General features: G+C 46.1%; 1 protein-coding gene across 1 annotated transcript in view; it reads right to left on the minus strand.

Annotated features, from left to right (window-relative positions):
- The window catches only part of FLVCR1 (FLVCR choline and heme transporter 1), a 39,502-nt gene extending 24,176 nt beyond the window's left edge, over positions 1–15,326 (minus strand). The window contains exons 1-8 of the mRNA XM_073553370.1: positions 14,580–15,326; positions 12,400–12,541; positions 5,079–5,219; positions 4,284–4,351; positions 2,955–3,058; positions 2,751–2,861; positions 1,831–1,936; positions 37–148 (exon numbers count right to left, since the gene is read on the minus strand). Coding sequence (XP_073409471.1) covers positions 37–148; positions 1,831–1,936; positions 2,751–2,861; positions 2,955–3,058; positions 4,284–4,351; positions 5,079–5,219; positions 12,400–12,541; positions 14,580–15,197 — 1,402 coding nt within the window. The 5' untranslated portion in view covers positions 15,198–15,326. The remainder of the gene's footprint in view (positions 1–36; positions 149–1,830; positions 1,937–2,750; positions 2,862–2,954; positions 3,059–4,283; positions 4,352–5,078; positions 5,220–12,399; positions 12,542–14,579) is intronic.
- Positions 15,327–23,011: the final 7,685 nt, after the last annotated feature.

The following is a 23,011-nucleotide window of genomic DNA, read 5'->3' on the forward strand; positions in this document are numbered from 1 at the left end:
ATAGATTGGGCCGCCCAAAAGTGACCAGCACCTCACCTGTTAAGATGATTCCTACAAACATCCAGGCGCAGAGGAAAATGTTGCCGGCCTGAGGGTCGTAGTCTGTTGTAAGCTTCCCTTGTGCCAGAGTAAACAGGATGCCAAATATCTGCAAGGAGAAATAATGATGAAACCATGTATGGCCCTCCCGACATGTCATCTGAGTAAATCATTAAAATTAGCAAAGAGTTGACAATGGAAAGAAAAAGTTGTGTATTTTTTTTTTTTATTGTTAGCACAGTACTGCTATAATGTGCAGGAGAAGGTGATGGCCCCTAAGGTATACTTGTACATCTCCAGCCCATACCAGGGACATCACATGGAAATGCAACATTTCCGTGCCACAACGATAATCTTATATCAACACTATCCACTGTTGTATCTATGATCGGGGACAGATTCACTTCTGTGGGTTTAAGCACCTGGGATTTCCAGTCTTTTTCAAAATCAAAAATTTAATAATCAACCCGGATTATGGATATATCAGTCGTATGTGGTGCGTCTAGGATGATGAGAGTATGGTCGGAAACATGGAAGTCATGATTCCACTAGCAGACTCTTATGGCAAGAATATGACAAATTAGAATCATATGATTCTACCCATCTTTCCATGCATACAGTTAGCCATCCTGTTCTCACCTGACCAGGAGGGGATAAGGGCTGTGGATGAGACCCTTTATAATATATCAACCAAAAAACCTCATTCTCAGTTTTGGAAGAGACAAAGTGAATTTTAGCTATGTCTCCAGTCTAAATGTAAGAGTCCTCACGATTAATCCCTTTTAGTTTTACACTGTTTTAGCCCTGTGTGCAAGTCTTTGTTATTATTACTTTAAGGCCGGGGTCACACTAACCGACGCAAAATACGGTCAGTATTTTACATGCGTAATACGGATGAATGACCCCTAAATAGTGCTCTGTATGGCGAGATTTTCTCGCAGGCTTGCAAAATGGACATATAATGGAGCCCTATGACAGGGGACAGACAGACAGACAGACAGACAGACAGACAGACAGACAGACAGACAGACAGACAGACAGACGTAGAATTACACAGTGCAGGGGCAGAGAGAACGTACTGCAGCTATGTGCCCGCAGAAACAAAATGAGGGAAGGGCAGCATGTCCTCTTAAAAATCAAGGAGATGCAGCAGAAAGCATGGTATGTGTAATCAAAACCATGAAAAATGAGTCATTTTCCTGACAATGGCCCCCGACCAGATTGGTGTCTATAAGTAAAGTTAAATAAGTCTGTACCAATTTCAGGAGGAGAACAAGAATGGGTATCTGCTAGCAGTTTTTAGCTTCTTGGTGCTCAACAATAGTGCTAAATACAAGTTAACACTTACACTCTGCAGGGCACAATAATACAGGGCAGTTTTAGCAAAGCCAGGCCAAGGAAAAGGCATCAGTAATAGATATCGCACGTAAAAGGTTGTCCGGTCAAATGGAAATTTGGCAGTGGCCAGCCAGGGGGTTGAAGCAATAAAATAATGTAGGGGTAATTCTGCAGCAACTCTCCAGACTAGGACAGGCTGAGAGCAGTGATGTCACTGACCACCAGTGACCTGATTGAAAGGTCAAGAGCTGCCAAATTGGTGGCTGCAAAGTTTGGGTCATTGGTGGTCAGTGACATCACTTATCCCAGCCTGTTAAAGACTGTGTTGCAGCATGTGTACAACCACTAAAATCCAAGTCTATGGGACGTCCAGAGCAGAGCAAGACCAAGATAAATGATCATTTGTAATTGTTGGACATTCCCTTTGAAGGAAGAACGTATATGTATGCATACCTGGGCTGAGGCATTCAGCAGGCCGGATGATGTACCTTCCGATTCTGGGTATGTGATCTCAACGGCAAACTCAAACCCCAGCGGAAGATATCCAGTCATAAAAAACCTGAGGAGGAGCAAATAAGAAAGACTCTGCCTTTAGAGTGTAAAGTCTGGAGCACAGTGGAATCAAGTCCTACAGAAAGGATGGATGTTCTCCAGCTGCTGAAAAACTACAACACCAAGTGTGCACTGATAATCGAGAACAGGATATTCTGCACCAGCAGAATAGAGAGTTCAGCTCTGGAGTAGAATACAGGATCAGTACAGCAGAAGTAATGTAATACATGTACACACTGACTCCACCAGCAGAATAGAGAGTACAGCTCTGGAGTAAAATACAGGATCAGTACAGGAGAAGTAATGTAATACATGTACACACTGACTCCACTAGTAGAATAGAGTTCAGCTCTGGAGTAAAATACAGGATCAGTACAGCAGAAGTAATGTAATACATGTACACACTGACTCCACCAGCAGAATAGAGAGTACAGCTCTGGAGTAAAATACAGGATCAGTACAGGAGAAGTAATGTAATACATGTACACACTGACTCCACTAGTAGAATAGAGTTCAGCTCTGGAGTAAAATACAGGATCAGTACAGCAGAAGTAATGTAATACATGTACACACTGACTCCACCAGCAGAATAGAGAGTTCAGCTCTGGAGTAGAATACAGGATCAGTACAGGAGAAGTAATGCAATACATGTACACACTGACTCCACAAGTAGAATAGTGAGTACAGCTCTGGAGTAAAATACAGGATCAGTAGAGGAGAAGTTATGTCATGGAGGTACACAGTGATCTACCAGTAGAATAGCAAGTACAGCTCTGGAGTAAAATACAGGACAGATTTCTTTTTTCTTATTAGCATCTTACCCTAGAGCTCCTGCTGTCACAAACACAATAATGAGATTCTCGAGATTCAGGGTGAAGGTGAAGATCAACATCCCGATAAACGATAAGATGTAGACGATCAGCGTGGTCTGCCTGCAGGGAGTATTAATAATATTAATACAGGCAGGCGCACCTGTCCAGAACATATTGTTGCTTTACATCTCAGAACAGGTGGAGTTCACCTACTTGTATGTCTTCGTGTAGTCCAGCCACACACCACAAATGACTGAGCCAATCATTCCAGCAATTACCAGAGTGAGCCCGATCCTGCCGGCATTTACTTCTTCCCCCTGTCAGAAAAAGAATAGATTACTAAGGGATCCATACTACAAATCTGGCCTTTTATCTGGAAAATGACCATAGTATATCAATTAGGTTGATCGCACAAGAATTGGAGATTTTAGGGCAGACACCCAGCTTTCCAAGAGTACTGAATGGTATGTTATCTAGATTGGCATCTCCACTTACAATTACCATGCAGATTCCGTAAAATCGGTGTCTTATTTCATCGTGATATAGACTGAGGAGCTTTTAAAAGAGGATATCCACCAACAGGATAGGTGATAAATGTACAGTGTCCTAACATTCATGGAGAGCTAATAACCTCTGCACCTATAGAGCAAATGGACCGGGAATCATGAAAAATCAGCATCAGAGATCATTGGGGATCGCAGTGGTTATTTTCCCTCCCGATGTGATGGAAGATAATTGTAAACTGCCCCCCCTGGCTGGGACCCTGAGCAATCATCTGAAATTAACAGGAGAACCTGGTAGCCAGTGCTCAATTTCACCACAGCGCCATCAGAGGCTAAATGAAGCATCTCACATTTAAGTCAAAGGTTTTTTTGTCTTAAAGACTCATACATTCTGTACTTTCAGGAAAAGTTTTCAACAAACTCATTATCAGAGGCAAGATTACAATGACAGATAACACCTCTATACGCACTTGATAAGTGCACCAATCACAACAAGCGGAGTCACATCCAGCTCTGGTCACTACTGAGCATGGACAAAGTGCAGCACAGATTGGTCCTGCATGGAATCCACTTTATTATATGTTTTAGTAGTTGGAGCCAGTCCATTTTATACCGACTCTACCAAAATGGCAACTGACTCAGACTCCACAGCCCTGGTCACATCTGACACTGCTCACAATGCCCTTTGCACACTCACTAGATGCATCATTACAAAAAGACAGGAGTCAGTCTGTTCTTTGCTACCAATAACCATGTCTGCTAAAAGGGGAATTTGAAATTAAAAAAAAAAAAAACAAACAAACACTGTGACCCCAAAAATAAAGTAAGAAAAAATATACAATAACCTGATCTGATCACCTTTAAGGGCTCAAGCTGTAAAGTGAAGGTCAACCTAAATTGGTGTTATTTAGGGTATGCATGTACGTATCTCACATGAACTATAACCTTATATACTCTTAATGACAAACAAAAGCAACCCTATTTCTAAGACGATGCCATTATACCCTCAATAGAGCTTGTATCCAGACAGGACACTGACCTCGTGGTAAATTGTGATCATTTGATTCAGCAGCGTGGACACAGAATAGAAGGAGCCGGTCATAATCCCTGCAACATAAAGGGAATATTTTATCTTCTGTGGCAATGAATATAAATGCTTCTAGAGGCCAAGGCTTCAGATAAAGCTCTGGATAAGCAAGACATGACGCTGCAAATACCAAAAAAAAAACAAAAAAAAAAAAAACACCTCATCTGAGATGAGAGGAGCCAATCACTCACTTAACAGAGAACATTAGTGGTTTATTGCGAAGGAGGGAAACCATGTGCAGACCTGCAGTCATGAGGCTACAACACGCTCTGCAGATCATGAAAATACATTTCATCATGGCTGGATTATAAAGCTCCATGACTGTATAATAAAGGATTTTGCAACTTTCTAACCCAAGTGTGTTATAATACCCTGCGCTGCCAAAGATGAATGTCCAAAGTCAAAACTCATTACCACCATGTACTGCTCACACGGACGCATGGATTGTCAGCATTTCGCACTTTTCTTGTAGCAGATCTGCACCAATGTATTAATGTTTCCATTTTCTGAAAGCAAGCTGATGTAATTTCCACTAACTTCATGTCAAATTGGTAAATAAAATCAATAGGACAAGTACAATTTTTTGCTAACAGCATGTTTTAGGTGTATAGTTCTCTGTTTATTTTCCCTACAGGCTTCTAAATAGGGTTTGCAAACAGCACAAAATGAAAAAAAAAAAAATAAATAAATAAATGAAAAAAAAAATAATAATGGTGACAGGTAATGAGAGCTGGGAAACCATCTTACCATAGCTGATCAGCAGCAGCACAAAGGGGACGTTCTTGAAGAGATTGATAATGGATTTCTTGTAGGAGTAATCCTCGGGAAGAGAGGCCCGGACAAGAGCCTGAGACTGACTCGGAGGGAGCTTCGGTTTCTCTTTAAAGACTGAAATATAAATCAGGCGTTTGTCACAGTAGGTACAGAATATTCACCTGCAGGAGCGACGTGCGCCATATTAAAACTTACGTTCACATTGCTGCTATATTTCTACACAAAGCTGTGTCTAATACTGCCACGCATGGTTCGGGTTGGTGACATAGGGACCTTTTGGTACTGTCTGGGACTATCATTGTGCAAACCTGCGTATTCTGACCCAGGACACAGCAAATTTGAGCATTTCCAAAAAAAAAAATAAGAACAATCCCAGCAGATTCCGGCCAGATGGCATTAATGCTCTGTGGGTCTCCTATCGTGCGGGAAAGTCTTTACTTTGGGTGGTCGAAATTGCTATCAGATTCCCTTTAATTTAAAGGGATTAAAATGTGTACTATTCACGTTCTTATATAATAAAAACTGACGACACTTCAATAAGTTGCAAATGATGAATCGGGGGCCACAGTTTCTTCCCGGCCAGATGTAATGTGAGCGCTGCAACTGATCAGTGGCCGTTGATTGGCTGCAGAGCTTACATGACGCTCCCACTGGATGCTGATCCATGCAGACTAGTGGGGGGAGGAGGTACTGAATACGGAGGAGCGGTGTCAAAGGAATTAAGTAGCAATTTTTTCTTCTCACCTCCCTAGGCCAGTTTTTAAGGAGTAGTGGACAACCCCTTTAAACTATCATCACTTACAAACAGACAATAATCTGTAAAAAAAAAAAAAAAAAAATAATAATAATTCAGAGACTAAATTATCTTGGCTCCAGGATCCAACATTCTCAGATCTGAAACTCTACATCACCCTGACGCAAGCCTTCTTGTAAGATATGGATGACATATTACCGATGTCCTCCACTAATAACTTTGCACAGCTTTTCAGATCCTAATGGCTATTGATAAGAGCTATAATCCCAGATAATGACAGATTACCCCATATACACTGGATTAATAACCCTTTGTCTTCCTCCGCCATGTATTCACCGTCCAAAAGAACATCAGAGACATTTTTTCATCTTTTAAAAAGTCCAATTTTCCCAAGGGAATAATGAAGCTGGTGTTGTGTAAATTATACAATGACTACAACCAGTACAGAGGCTTCACCTAAACTCACTAGGCCCCAAACATTGCAAATCTGACCTGGTTTCCGTTAGCAACCAATCATAGCTCAGCTTTCATTGTACCAGAATACTTGAAGAAATTAAAGCTGTGCTGTGATTGGTCGCTATGGGCAACAAGTCCAAATTTCCATCAGTGAAGGAGAACAAGAAAAAAGAAAAAAAAAAAAAAAAAAAAAAAAAAAAAAAAGAAGGCCTCATTTGTTGAAATTGCCCATAGCAACCGATAAGGCAGCTTGCATTTCTTGAACTGCTCTGGTATAATGAATGCGGTGACTGGTTGCTATAGGAAACAGACAAGAATTTCTGTCAGTTCTGATGCTGGGGGCCCAATGTGTGGTAGTGCCCATAGCAACCAATCACAGCGCACATTTCATTTTACCAGAGCAGCTCAAGAAATGAAAGCTGCGCAGTCATTGGATGCTACGGGCAAAGGATTTTTCTCCATTTATTTTCTTATAGTTTTAATAACTATACCCATATGTTTAAAATCACAAAGCACACAGGGTAAATCCACCCAAATTACACAAAATTCTTTGATGACCGCCGAGAATCTCATTTTACCACTGTTGCTGAGATACGGGCAGCCATTAGGTCTCAATCCTTACACAGGAGAACTGCTTCAGCCATTCCTGTGTGTATAGTCTACAGAGTGGACTGCCCACTGGTGACATCAGGGGTTATCGTATTCCCACAATGCCACAGAGAGCAGCTAAAAGTGTGAGAGCCCCACCAGATAACACCCTATGGTTCCAACATGGGGAACATATTTGGTGCATTGACAATAGCTGCTGGCTTCAGACTTCCTAGAGAAATTTCCACCCCTTCTTGAGCGCACATTACCGAATTCAGACCCCGGAAACCTGTATTATGTGATGGAACGCCTAAAACCTGGGGTAAAAATGTGAACATATTTTTATTCACACAACCGCATGGGATAGTCAGCACGTCAATGTAATCCAATGTGAACAAAACTTTACACTTAAGTGACTCACGGTTTCACCCTCTCGACTTAGCCAGGGGGGCATTCTTTGAAGCAGCTGAAAGTGCAGGGTTTCGCCCTATGTTTTGACTATTCCTATTTATAGAGAATCAAGTCATCCATTTGAAGAGCAACATCTTAGTTGTTGGTGTTGAGAACAACTGCCAAGTGTAGAGTCTTAGGGTAAGGGCACACGTTGCGGATTCTGCTGCGGAATTTTCGGCGCGGATTTTGCAAAATCCGCAGGTAAAAAGACCTGCGGTTTATCTACGGATTAGCCTGTGGTTTGACATCTCTACAATGGAGCAGGTGTAAAACCGCTGCGGATTCCGCACAAAGAAGTAACATTTGAAAACGCAGCAAATCCGCACGGAAAGATCAGCAGCATGTGCACAGCGGTTTTTGCTTTCCATTGAAAATAAGGTACTGTATACACAGCCTTAATACAACATCTATCCTCATGGATGCTACACGATTAGAAAAACACCTGGGCAAAGCATTAATGCAAAAGTTGGTGGTCTGAGGGTTCTTTTTCCAAAACAATTCTAATTGCTAGTGTTGAGCGATCCCAATTTTTTTTTTTTTTTTTTTCTTATATTGTATATTGGGGACTTCATTGTGGACTTTCTGCTCCTTCATAGGCCCGCATACACTAAAACTTCACATAGGTTTTTATTGGGACTTTGTTCCTTTTTTTGCAATGGTCTTTTTCAACGCTTCTTTTATTGTGCTCTATTTTATCATCCAAGCGTGTCCCGGTCCAGCAGCATCGCCGCTCTCCTCGTATAGGTGAGCATTTACCACCAGTTACATAAAACTGATAATATCATGTACACAGCTGGCTGAATAGAGGCTTTTGGCTATGAACCAGCTCCATGTGACGGGACCTCGGACACCGCGCTGTAATCACGCTACAATACATAACAGCTACAGGCGGCCCCCGTCATGTAGAGCCGTGTGTACATTGGGTTCGTTACAAGCAGAATTCCAGGCCAAGCTCATGTAACTGAGAAAATTGCTTCACCGCGGCTGCGAGACACTTCAGTAATGTTACCTTGCAGGTCTCATCTTGGATCACTGCCAAGACGCTCCCAGACCTCCATCGATCAAACCTTCTGACGTGTCACACAGGTTACTTATGTGGGAGGACAATGACGACATTATGTCCTCTCTCTCACACTAAAAGCTTCTCTGTATCAACTGCCCTAATCCGGAAAATTCCCTTTTTCGTGTCTGGAACTACCATGCCCGCTGTCTTGGGATTATCTCACACTCAGTCATTTCCTCCCTTTCCAATATCCAATCATTCGCTCACGTTATCTGCAACTCCACAACCTCTCCAAAATCTCTTCTTTTACCATCAAAACGGCAGAAATGCTTACAAACGCTCCGATTCATTTTCGTCCCAATTACTTCACCTTATTAAATCGGTCTTCTGCTCTCTAAACTTACTGTCTATTCTACCATGAACTTAAGAAGCTAGGCTCACATTTCTGTCCAGCGTTTACACAGATGCCTCCACCCTGTGCCAGTCATTACGCAGATTGCCCATCCACTATAGAACACAATATAAACTTGAGAACGTCGCACTCGAAGCTCTCCACCCTACTCGACCTCTTCACAGAGCTGCACTGCCCTACATCTATGTATCTTTCTAACATCACACCCGTGCTTTCCGCTCTGCCAGTGATCTAACATTAACATCAATCATAATATTCCTTCTCTACTTGCCAAGACGTTTCTTGTGCTGCATCAACTCTCTGGAATGTGCTACCTGGCTATTCATATTGAATACCAAACAAGCACAGTTTAGAACGGGTCCTGGAAAAATAAAACAAAGTACATCTAGGCAAGCCCATCACATTTCTTGTCCATTTGTCATTCTCCGCAGAATCTTATCTTTTCATCACCCACTACCCCATACAACACTGGATGAATGAGATTTATTCACACAAATTCAGGGAAAAAAAAAAAAAAAAAAAAATAACACACCCCTTAAACCTACATCCTAATATCTCTGCATTGGCTACCTGTTAATCTTTAGTTTCCCTTGGTTAATAATTATTATTTCCTTGGTGAAAAAAGAAGTGTTCTCAACAATGACTCCTAGCAAGTCTGTGTTTATACACAGCAGCCAAATTGTGAATAAGTAGTTGTAGTGTAAAGAATGGTGGATAGACCGAGCAGTAAAGAGACAGGAGGTAGATTACAGTCTCCAAATTTTTTAAGAGTCAATGCAGCCATTCAGTAGTCACTGATAATAGCTGTGCTCTGACAGTCCGGGAGATAAAAGCTACAAGGAATGGATTAAATAAAAAAACAAAAAAAACAACAATAACTCTCCCATAGAAGTGAATAGACAGATGACTGCTGGAGAGAGCCAATGGAGATGGCTACTGTGAGGCTGGCATCATGAACACTGCACCTGATCACATCAATAGGGAACTGCAAAAAGCAGTTCTGCGTAGAGCGCCATAACATGGAGTATAAGACTATAGATCAGAAACAAGACCTTGTGACCCTTTCCCCAACTTTGGCTCTCCCGGTGACTTCGATACCAACTTTTACTAGAGTCGGAGCGTTCTCTTCTTTATAAAACCTTCCCCTGGTCAGAACCGGCTTATCTGGTGAAAGGAGCCGAGCCGTCACCTACATTACAGCGGTTTATGTGCTTGTAAACCATTATATAGTTCTCCACCATTACATTGCTGCTCCCGTTAAATAAGTTATGTTGGGTCACACAGCATCAAAGTAATAAATGCAATATAAAGTATGTAATGTAATAAAGTATAAGACATGACCTGTCACACCGAGAATCAGGGCTGCGGAGTCGGTAAGCCAAACCTGCGACTCCGAACTCCGAAATTTCCCTTACACCGACTCCTACACATATTGCTTATATTTAAGTGAAAAATTTATTGTAGTACAATGTGAACCTCAGACATTTAATCATTTTTATGATCCAATAATCAAGATATTTAGATAGAACAGAATATATATTGGTGTACTACCCGGTTTTCATTCTTTTTGGTACAGATACGATATGGATAGACAGATATGGATAAATGGATGGATAGAGCAGATTTCTAATCTGCTTTTGCTATTGAAAACATTATCTATGAGCTCAAAAACCTTTCAGGTGATGCAGTTTTTTAAAAAGATGATCAGCTTTTGCAGCTGAAAAACGTATCCTCAAAAACACAGGAAAAACGCTGTGTGTGAATGTAGCCTTAGATCAGGAATAGAACAGCCATTTATAGGACATTTCATAACTTTCCCAAACGCCTATGAAAAAATATTCAGCACATCCTGCATTGAATTACTGTACCCAATTTATTATATATTTTAGGAGTCAGAGTCGGTCCATTTTATACCGACTCCAACTCCACCAAAATGAGCACCGACTCCGACTCCACAGCCCTGCCGAGAATAACGGGGGATAAAAACAGTGCCTGCTGGTATCAAGGATAGAATTCTGTATAACGCCAGGGAAAAACAACAAAATCTAAAATTAAAAAGAGGCAAAAAAAAAAACAAAAAAAAAAAAACACAAGCAGGAGAACTTGGAAAAATTTTTACTTTATTTCTTTTTTAGATATGCGCTTCTGGGTGACAATGGATAGGACACCCATTCCTGCTGTTCTAGAGCGCAAAATGGTCCTAAAACTGGTGGTCTCAGCACCACATAAGACATTAAAAAAAAAAAAAAAAAAAAAAAAAAATATATATACACAAATTCATCCTCTAATCTCTTTTCTAGGCTTCCATTTTATGTCAGAGAAATAAACTTAAAAAAAAATTTACACGGTGTCAAAAACTCCTCCTCGCTTTCCTGTGTGTGGCTGTACGACAACTGGCTGCAGCAGGAGCCTCTCCCCACTACCCTGCCTGCTGTAGACCCAGATCATTGTCATTTTAGACATTTATAAGAAACTAGATGAAGGCCCCATGCTATCGCATCGGGAGGGCGGTAATGTCACAATGGAGGCAGGCTTTGCAGCGTTGAGAATCTCCCTCCCATGTGCTCACCCACTCTCTCTTTCCTCATATGCTGACTTCTCCAGTCTCTGCTCTCCTCTGAAGTGTCTACCCCATGTGCTAGCCCCCTTGTCTGCTGTCTCTCTCTTTCCTGTGCTGTGTTCTCCCCTCATGTGCTGTCCCCCTCACCCTTGTGCGCGCTCTCTCTCCCCCATCTGCTGTCTTCTCTTCTTCTCTCATTGTCTGTCTGACCGTGTACAGAACATACCACAGCTCCTGGGCAGGGGAGGAAGCAAAAGGCAATACTGACATTACAGCAGGAGATCGCAGAGGATACATTTTGTGAGGTAAAATATTGTTTAAAAACAGTCAGTGAAATATTTTACCTCACAAAATGAATCCAATGCGATCCCCTGCTGTAATGTCAGTATTGTCTTTTGCTTCCTCCCCTGCCCAGGAGATGTGGTATGCTCAGTACACGGTCAGACACAGACAATTTTTAAAATGAACTTTCGTTCATGGGAAAACCCCTTTTATGTGACCGGCTTCCTCTGCCTGTAGACATGTCGCGCAACTGCCGCCGGGATGAGCCGAAAGATTCACTGCGCCTGCGCGGAATTTTCACAGGCGCAGTGAGACGGTGTTCCGTTGGTGGTACCACCAGAGAGAGAGAGAGCCCAAATCGTGCACCCATGCTACAACAACCAAATTGTATTGCTGTGGGAACCCAATGAGGGTCACAGAGGGCCACTTAGAAGCCGTGGTTGTTGTTCACCACAGCATCTAAAGGGTTAAACTGTGATAATCAGAGGCAGCTCTGGGTGTCTGCTGTGCAAAACAGCCGTCAAGTATGGAGCTGCATCAGCACTAGCCCGCTCGACACAACTTCTCACAGACATATTTGGCAGTTGTCTGGTTAATGTGGGCGAACATCAGTCATCACCCGGTCCCCCAGCTCCCAGGCCCCTATAGCGGTCACGTGGTGATCTGCGGTCACTGACCGGCTTATAGGACTTGGCCAAGATGCTGAACACATCAGAGCTTGGAGAAGACTCAGGAGCACAGTCCGGTCTGGAGTTTATACTATGGAGGAGGCGTGCTCGTACTCACCTGCGATCGTCAGGATGAACAGGAGGGTGGACACCGCGGCAGTGCCGTAAAACATGATGCTGATGTTATGCGCCGTCACGTGATTGTCATCCGACCTCGGAACCAGCACGGGAGGGAGAAGGAACCCGATGGCCACGCCGAACTGTGGAGCAAAGAGAAGAGACTGTAACCCCAGCGCCATGATCCATCAACGTGCAATATAATGAAGCAACATTCCCTGGAGGTTTCACCATCACATTGGCACCAGCTGATAACAGGCACTTAGTGCAAGAGGACGCTCAGCCCCTGTCCACCTACAGAACACTCTTCAATGAGATCCTAGACGTCACTCGCCCCTCTCCTGACCAACAAGTGTTTATACAGGGAGGAGACGGGCTCCTGTTCTCACAGTATGAGGCCGGATCCGGACACGGCATTACGTTGCATTTCCACCAAGACGCTGCAGCCAGATGATCCTTTATGGTTCATAGAATATGTAGCAAGAAATCCTCATATAATCGGCCCCTGGTCATGTGTGGGGATATTTTAACATTTTTTGCACTAAATTCATCAAAATGGCACAGGATCAATTTGGTGCAAAACCCAAGATAAAAAAAAAAATAGACAGATTTTTGCTTCAATAATTGTACAAAAAAAAAACGTGGGGACATTGAGAAGTCTCTTTCATGCAGATCCACATTAGTGTGGTTTTCACTTGGTATTATCATGGCTTCTTGAATAATATCTCATTTAAGTGGTTTTATGTGCGCAGCTCAGCATTCAGTGCGGTTATTTATTCATCTTTATGGGATTGAACCATTTTGTGCACATGTTGTGCGCTGATCTACATAGATTTTTTCTGGACCTTCATCTCCAGTATTGTGGATGTTATATGTTCTATTAGACTATGTGGCACTTCCGCTGTGATTGACATGAGATCCATGGTATTTTTCCCCGTGAAGGCTATTTTATTGTTCGAGTCTCCAGCATTAGGGCGATTTGATCAGGATTGTGCGCCATTAGGTGCTCCTTGCTGTAATTATATATTTACATCTATCATATGGAAACACCTTATTGTGGATGTTTTTCCTTTTTTGTTCCTTTATTTATGCTGATATATGCATGAGACTCCATTATTGTATTGATCAGGACTAACAGGGGGATTGTATTTCCTTCTTGCTGTATGGACCCTACAAAGACACTACAGCTAGTGCCACAGAACATAAGGGGGAAGAAAACATCATCCCAGCAAAAATACTACAAAAAAATCTCGAACGAAAAAAGGAATAAAAATATAAAGGTGAAAAATGTGCCTAGGAAACTAAGTGCAAGCAGCTCCAGCGCCACCGTGACCCCGGGGGGGGGGGGGGGGGGACGACCTCCAGCGCCACCGTGACCCCGGGGGGGGGGGGGGACGACCTCCCGCGCCACCGTGACCCCGGGGGGGGGGGGGGGACGACCTCCCGCGCCACCGTGACCCCGGGGGGGGGGGGGGGACGACCTCCCGCGCCACCGTGACCCCGGGGGGGGGGGGGGGGGGGGGACGACCTCCCGCGCCACCGTGACCCCGGGGGGGGGGGGGGGGGGGACGACCTCCCGCGCCACCGTGACCCCGGGGGGGGGGGGGGGGGGGGGGGGACGACCTCCCGCGCCACCGTGACCCCGGGGGGGGGACCTCCAGCGCCACCGTGACCCCGGGGGGGGGACCTCCAGCGCCACCGTGACCCCGGGGGGGGGGGAGGGGGACCTCCAGCGCCACCGTGACCCCGGGGGGGGGGGGACCTCCAGCGCCACCGTGACCCCGGGGGGGGGGGGGGACCTCCAGCGCCACCGTGACCCCGGGGGGGGGGGGGGGACCTCCAGCGCCACCGTGACCCCGGGGGGGGGGGGGGACCTCCAGCGCCACCGTGACCCCGGGGGGGGGGGGGACCTCCAGCGCCACCGTGACCCCGGGGGGGGGGGGGGGACCTCCAGCGCCACCGTGACCCCGGGGGGGGGGGGGGGACCTCCAGCGCCACCGTGACCCCGGGGGGGGGGGGGGGACCTCCAGCGCCACCGTGACCCCGGGGGGGGGGGGGGGGACCTCCAGCGCCACCGTGACCCCGGGGGGGGGGGGGGGGGACCTCCAGCGCCACCGTGACCCCGGGGGGGGGGGGACCTCCAGCGCCACCGTGACCCCCGCTCCCCTGCCCGCACAGTACCTGGTTGCCCAGCACGGCGGTGGCACAGGCGGTGGACACCTCCTTGGGACCGAACCACACGGACGCCACCTGGGAGGGCAGTCCGAGGATGAAGACCTGCGCCACGGAGCACACCACCTGGCCGAGCATGGTGACCGCGAACAGGTCGGGCCGGGCGCTCGTACACTTGATCCACGCCCCGAGGCAGTTGAGGCCGGAGCCCAGCAGCGCCGTGAGCCGCAGCCCCCGGGTGTCCAGCAGCCAGGTGGCCGGGAAGATGAGCGGGATGTAGGCCAGCATGTAGACCACGGACAGCCAGTCGATGTCCTGGTTGGAGACGTGGTAGAAGCCGGTGAAGATGGAGGCGAGGATGCTGTACTGGATCCACTGGAAGGCGTTCACCAGCGAGTAGAGCGAGAACACGGCCAGCACCAGGAAGCGCCGCCCGTACAGCCGGGTGTCCGGAGCCGCCGCCGCGGGGGGGAGCATGGCTTGTGTCTCCTCCTGCACCGCCAGCTCCGGGCTCACACACACCGTCACCGCGTCCCCATCACTGCTCGGGCTGGCCAGGCCGTCCCCGCCGACCTCCTTACCCAGGGGCAGCCCATTGTGCTGATGGCTCAGCTCCGTGGACACCATGATGCCGGCGAGACAGAGGAGCAGCGAGCCTACCGGGGCCCGGCCGGCGTGGACTGAGCGGGGAACACTGACAGCTAACACAAGTCATCCCCACACGAATGAGCCGGCACCGAGCGTCCAATCAGAAAACAACGTGTCAACACTTCAGCCAATCAGATATTTACGTAGATGTTATGGCCACGCCCAGTTTTTATCTGACTAGTATGACAGCAGATAAAGGACGGATAAAGAGGCGGGGGATAAAGGGACACGTGACATTTGGGTGGCCAATTCTTGGAAGCGCAACCACCAATTAGCTAAATGCTTTCATTTTTAAACCCTTGTGGCTTGAATGTGATTGGACAAACAAGTCACATGAAAGCCAGTCAAGTGACAGCTTTAATATTTCAACCGTTCTAATGGAAAAGATAGCTGAAATGTGATTGGTTGACATATATATACTGCTCAAAGAAATAAAGGCAACACTTAAATCCCACATCCTAGATATCTCCGAATGAAATATTCCAGTTGCACATTTTTATTCATTGCATAGTGTAATATGTTCAGAACAATAAAACATAACAATTATCAATGTAAGTCAAAATGAATATCCCATGGAGGTCTGGATTTGGAATGATACTCAAAATCAAAGTGGAAAATCAAATTACAGGCTGATCCAACTTCAGTGGAACTGCCTCATGACAAGGAAATGATACTCAGTAGTGTGTGTGGCCTCCACGCGCCTGTATGACCTCCCTACTGTACAATGCCTGGGCATGCTCCTGATGAGGCGGCGGATGGTCTCCTCAGGGATCTCCTCACAGACCTGGACTAAAGCATCTGCCAATTAACTCCTGGACAGTCTGTGGTGCAACGTGACGTTGGTGGATGGAGCAAGACAAGATGTCCCAGATGTGCTCAATCGGATTCAGGTCTGGGGAACGGGCGGGCAAGCACATAGCATCAATGCCTTCATCATGCAGGAACTGCTGACACACTCCAACCACATGAGGTCTGGCATTATCCTGCATTAGGAGGAACCCAGGGCCAACCGCACCAGCATATGGGCTCACAAGGGGTCAACAGTGTGATGCAGCAACAAAAAAGACAAATGCAATTCTAGGATGTATTAACAGAAGCATACAGTCTAGATCACGTGACGTCATTATTGCCCTCTACTCCTCTTTGGTCAGACCTCATCTGGAATATTGTGTCCAGTTTTGGGCACCACATTTTAAAAAAAGACATCAACAAACTGGAGCAAGTTCAGAAAAGAGCGACCAGAATGGTGACCGGTCTGCAAACCCTGTCTTATGAGGAAAGGTTGCAGGATTTGGGAATGTTTAGCTTACAGAAGAGAAGACTGAGAGGAGACTTAATAGCTGTCTACAAATATCTAAAGGGCTGTCACATTGTAGAAGGATCAACTTTATTCTCATTTGCACAAGGAAAGACTAGAAGCAATGGGATGAAACTGAATGGGAGGAGACACAGATTAGATTTTAGAAAAAACTTTTTGACAGTTAGAGTGATCAATGGGTGGAACAGGCTGCCACGAGAAGTGGTGAGTTCTCCTTCAATGGAAGTCTTCAAACAGAGGCTGGACAGACGTCTGTCTGAGATGGTTTAGCAAATCCTGCTTTGAGCAGGGGGTTGGACTAGATGGCCCAGGAGGTCCCTTGCAACTCTACCATTCTATGATCTCGGTACCTAATTGTAGTCAGGCTACCTCTGGCGAGAACATGGAGGGCTGTGCGGCCCTCCAAAGAAATGCCACCCCACACCATTACTGACCCACTGCCAAATCGGTCATGCTGAAGGATGTTGCAGGCAGCAGATCCCACTCCACGGTGTCTCCAGACTCTATCACGTCTGGCACATGTGCTCTGTGTGAACCTGCTTTCATCTGTGAAGAGCACAGGGCGCCAGTGGCGAATTTGCCAATCCTTGTGTTCTGTGGCAAATGCCAAGCATCCTGCACGGTGTTGGGCTGTGAGCACAACCCCCATCTGTGGATGTCGGGCACTCACTCAGACCATCCTCATGGAGTCGGTTTCTAACCATTTGTGCAGACACATGCACATTTGTGGCCTGCTGGAGGTCATTTTGCAGGGCTCTGGCAGTACTCCTCCTGTTCCTCCTTGCACAAAGACAGAGGTAGCGGTCCTGCTGCTGGGTTGTTGCCCTCCTACGGCCCCCTCCACGTCTCCTGGTGTATTGGCCTGTCTCCTGGTAGCGCCTCCAGCCTCTGGACACTATGCTGACAGACACAGCAAACCTTCTTGCCACAGCTCGCATTGATGTGCCATCCTGGATGAGCTGCACTATCTGAGCCACTGGTGTGGGTTGTAGAGTCCGTCTCATGCTACCACGAGTGTGAAAGCACAACCAGCATTCAAAAGTGACGAAAGCATGAGCCAGAAAGCATTGGTACTGAGATGTGGTCTGTGGTCCCCACCTGCAGAACCACTCCTTTATTGAGGGTGTCTTAATAATTGCCAATAATTTCTATCTGTTGTCTATTCCATTTGTACAACAGCATGTGAAATTGATTGTCAATCAGTGTTGCTTCCTAAGTGGACAGTTTGATTTCACAGAAGTTTGATTTACTTGGAGTTATATTCTGTTGTTTAATTGTTCCCATTATTTTTTTGAGCAGTATATATATATATATATATATATATATATATATATATATATATTCTCCTCAAAGAAATAAAGGGTACACAATCAGCCTGTTGCAAATGGAATAGTGTTCCCTTTATTTTTTTGAGCAGTATATATGTATATACATACCGTATTTTTCCGACCATAAGACGCACTTTTTTCCCCCAAAATTTTTGGGGAAAGTGGGGGGTGCGTCTTATGGTCGCAATATACTAACCTCCGGGGCTCTGCGGTGCAGTGGTGGCAGCGGGCGGGGCTGTGCGGTGCAGTGGTGGCAGCGGGCTGTGCTCTGGTGCAGGGGCGGCGGCTCCGCCGGCATTTTCTCGCAGCCCGGAGGCCCCCGCACATCCCTTGCTGGCCGCCGCCATGTTGCGGTGGCCTCTGGGAACATGGACGCCGGGAAGATGGCCGCCGGTCCGGGGACGGCACATGCGCAGGTTTAGATCTCGTCCTGAGATCTCGGGGGACGAGATTCAATTCTCGGCAATGAGATCTCGTCCCCCGAGATCTCGGGACGAGATCTGAACCTGCGCATGCGCCGCCCCCAGACCAGCGGCCATCTTCCCGGCGTCCATGTTCCCGGAGGCCACCGCAACATGGCGGCGGCCAGCAAGGGATGTGCGGGGGCCTCCGGGCTGCGAGGAAATGCCGGCGGAGCCGCCGCCCCTGCACCGGAGCACAGGCCGCCACCACACTCACCCCGCAGAGCCCACCTGCCCCAGCACAGCTGCCCCAGCAAAACTGCCCCAGCACCGCTACCCCAGTCCCAGCACAGCTGCCCCAGCACAGCTGCCCCTGCCCGAGCACAGCTGCCCCAGCACAGCCCACCTGCCCCAGCACAGCCCAGCCCAGCTGCCCCAGCCCCAGCGCAGCTGCCCCAGCACAACCAACCTGCCCCAGCACAGAGCCGCCACCGCACGAGCCTGGACCACTGAATGATCCCTGTGACTACTCCTCAACCTGTGCCGGATCCCTTCTCAGGTAAGCTGAATTCGGACTGTAAGATGGACCCCCATTTTACACATTATTATTTTTTTCCCTATTTTCCTTCTGAAAATTGGGGTGCGTCTTATGGTCCGGTGCGTCTTATAGTCCGAAAAATACGGTATATGTATATATATATATATACACACACACACAGGATGGGCCATTTATATTCATACACTTAAATATCAACTTCTTGTTTGTGGCACATTAGTATATGGGAGGGGGGGAAACTTTTCAAGATGGGTGGTGACCATGGCGGCCATTTTGAAGTCGGCCATTTTGGATCCAAATGGTTTCTGTATTAATCAAGAAATTCATTTTGTGAATATTAGAATTGAGCAAAAAGATCTGTAGGTCCCCTATCCGTCATACTGCTCCATAGTCCATGACCACCGGACCAGACACCTGCCAATCTTTTCCTACCTGCTGGAAAACCCTGCTACCTTTTCTGCAGCAGTGGTCGGTCTCCAAGACATCAAGCTGGAAATAAATAAATATATTTTCAATATCTGAAAAACGGCTGAAATTGTTACTAAACAGTAAATTGCAAAGTTGCTCGTGTGACGATATCCATTTACTGGAGATGGGAAAGTGGGACGAGTGGTACAAATTATGGACCGGCAGAATGCCTGCGGTCTGTGTAGCGGCTATAAAAAGTACAGCAAGGAAAAAACTGCACAACGGGAGCATATCGTGCAGATCAGCCTTTGATTCAGTGAACTGCTACGTGTGACACTTCCTCCAATGTGTGTCCGGGGTAATATGATGTATCGGCCATCAGACGTCCAGCGAGGGGAATAGAACAAATGGAGGGGATAATAATGACACCGGAACGCCCCGCACTTCAGAGAAACGTAGCTGATTCCCCAGTGACCCCATCACCCGGTCCAGATGTGAAGCACCGTCCTCCGCTTATCTCTACCAGCACCCTGACCTGGCCTTTTCTCCAATCCCAGCGGCTCCTTAGAAGTCATTAAAAAAAAAAAACCTGACTCCAATCTAAGATATTGTGTCTGCGCCGCACTCAGGAATAACACACTGTTGTCATTCATTTATTACTTTGTATTTTTAGAATAGAAATGGTATAATCTTTATTTGCATTAGAGGGTGGCACAATTTATATGTCCGTTTTTTTTAGTGCTGATCGACTACCGTACCAGTCAATGGGCATTCGTTCACCACCCATGGGCCGCCAAAAGCGGTAAGAATGATCATTAATAGCGGACCGGCACCAGCGTTATCTGGGCCTTTGGGCAATAGAGGCGCAGTGGGCTTCTCCTCACTGGCAATTTTTTCTCAGCACGTTCCAAATTAATTTTTTTTATTTTGCAAGATGAATTGTAATATTAAAATATGTCATTAGTTCGCTCAGTTACGCACAAGGCGATATCAAATATTTCATTTTTATTTTTTTTTACGTTTTTATTTACATTTACGGAAAAAAGTTATTTAAATTTTTATGGATTTATTTTTCTTATTATCTTTTTTAAATATTTTGCAAATTTTTATTTTTTTTTAGCATTTTTTACATAACGATGCCATCAGCAACAGGGGTGGGAGGACAAGTGTGGTGAATTCCAACTTTATTAATGCCTCTGGCAAGATTAATAGTGGCATTTAGTGGGTTAAACTGCTGTGATCGGAGCTAGTTTTATCACCAATCAAAATCTGGACCAAGTGGGATCCCCAGATGCAGTGGACCCCGACTCTTCCCCAGGTTCACCAGGTGTCGGCGCCGCTCCTTAATAATATGATCTGTCCTTATTCACCATCACGTTGCCATGGCAATACGCCAAGGACCATAATGATATTTTTGTCGAAATAAAGGATCCAATCGCCTGATGAGTGAGCGGCTCCCAGTACCCATAATCAGGACCGATTCTGCCTGTATAAAAGGATCTGTAGTGAATATCATCACCATTTCGATTCTATACATGGGTACAAAATTCTGTTGCTAATAAATTTCTTAATATTTCTTTACAAAAGGTTAAAATTTTCCAATTTGTCTAGAAAAATTGTGATTTTTTTTATTTTTATGTAGGCAAATTTTCTAGTTTTATAGTCTTGCACTAGATAATATGGGAAAGTTAAAAAAAATAAAAGAAATAAAATAAATATTTATAAAATAAGATTTCTTTATTTTACTTGATATCAGAGATGCCCCGACAATATTTAGACATTCTAAAAATCGTGAGACGTTCTAGGTTGCCATGGAGAGGCTTATGTTTCGCTACCATGGTAACAAGACTCATTGTCCTCTAAGCCGAGTAACACTAGACAGATTATCTACAGATCATCTCGGTGACAAGCACTCCGGTCCACATGTCTGAGGAAGAAAAAAGAAGATTGCAGGATGTCTATGAGAAAAGAGAGAGCTGGTGTTTGGTGGAGGGACACCCCACCCAGTACTGGTGCAGACGAGAGAGGAGACACTTCCCCCAACACTTGCAGAGTGTCCTCAGTAAGAGTCCGGCGCCAACCATGGAGTCTAGAAGCACCTGGACCAATATAACGCCAAGACACCGGGAGAAAAGGCATTATACCAGTGCAGGTAAGTAGATGTTGGCCTCATGGTGGACCATAGATGGAGAATACACCATACGCAATGAGAGGTGGACGTAGTAGGTGGCTGCCTAGGGCACAAATGGGGAAAGGGGAGAAAATGTATGGAGTAAGAGATACAGCCTGCAGAGGTGAGCGTGTGGCGTACATCTAATATATAAAGCTCAAGTGTGTGTATGTGTGTATGTACGGGATTGGCATCCGCACCGTCGCAGCTACAGCCACAAAATTTGGCACAGTCACACGCAGCGTCAAACTGGAACACCTTGGGCCCACCAGAGAAAATCATTCTTGGGGCCCACTACGTAGCTGCATAGAGTTAAATACCAGACCACCAATTATGCGTTAAAACACGCTAATATTCGGGTATAATATAAGGTTGTACATGTCTTAATTATGTAGCAGGAGTTGGGGTAGCCCCCTCATATAATATAAAGCAGCCCCCTCACATAGTATAATGAAGCCATCTGATAGAATATAATGCAGCCATCTCATAGAATATAATACTGCCCCCCTCATAGGGTATAATACTGCCCCCCTCATAGGGTATAATACTGCCCCCCTCATAGGGTATAATACTGCCCCCCTCATAGGGTATAATGCTGCCCCCCTCACAGGGTATAATGCTGCCCCCCTCATAGGGTATAATACTGCCCCCCTCATAGGGTATAATACTGCCCCCCTCATAGGGTATAATACTGCCCCCCTCATAGGGTATAATGCTGCCCCCCTCACAGGGTATAATACTGCCCCCCTCATAGGGTATAATACTGCCCCCCTCATAGGGTATAATACTGCCCCCCTCATAGGGTATAATGCACCCCCTCATAGGGAATAATGCACCCCCTCATAGGGTATAATGCTGCCCCCTCATAGGGTATAATACTGCCCCCCTCATAGGGTATAATACTGCCCCCCTCATAGGGTATAATACTGCCCCCCTCATAGGGTATAATGCACCCCCTCATAGGGAATAATGCACCCCCTCATAGGGTATAATGCTGCCCCCTCATAGGGTATAATACTGCCCCCCTCATAGGGAATAATGCACCCCCTCATAGGGAAAAATGCTGCCCTCCTCATAGGGTATCATGCTGCCTCCTCATAGGGTATAATGCTGCCTCCTCATAGGGTATAATGCTGCCTCCTCATAGGGTATAATACTGCCTCCTCATAGGGTATAATGCTGCCTCCTCATAGGGAATAATGCTGCCCTCCTCATAGGGTATAATGCTGCCTCCTCATAGGGTATAATGCTGCCTCCTCATAGGGTATAATGCTGCCTCCTCATAGGGTATAATGCTGCCTCCTCATAGGGAATAATGCTGCCCTCCTCATAGGGTATAATGCTGCCTCCTCATAGGGTATAATGCTGCCTCCTCATAGGGAATAATGCTGCCCTCCTCATAGGGAATAATGCTGCCCTCCTCATAGGGTATAATGCTGCCTCCTCATAAGGTATAATGCTGCCTCCTCATAGGGTATAATGCTGCCTCCTCATAGGGAATAATGCTGCCCCCCTCATAGGGTATAATGCTGCCCCCCTCATAGGGTATAATGCTGCCTCCTCATAGGGTATAATGCTGCCCTCCTCATAGGGTATAATGCTGCCTCCTCAT

This window comes from Dendrobates tinctorius, unplaced genomic scaffold, assembly GCF_039654945.1.
Source record: "Dendrobates tinctorius isolate UK_male_01 unplaced genomic scaffold, ASM3965494v1 ptg000201l, whole genome shotgun sequence".
Lineage (NCBI taxonomy): Eukaryota > Metazoa > Chordata > Amphibia > Anura > Dendrobatidae > Dendrobates > Dendrobates tinctorius.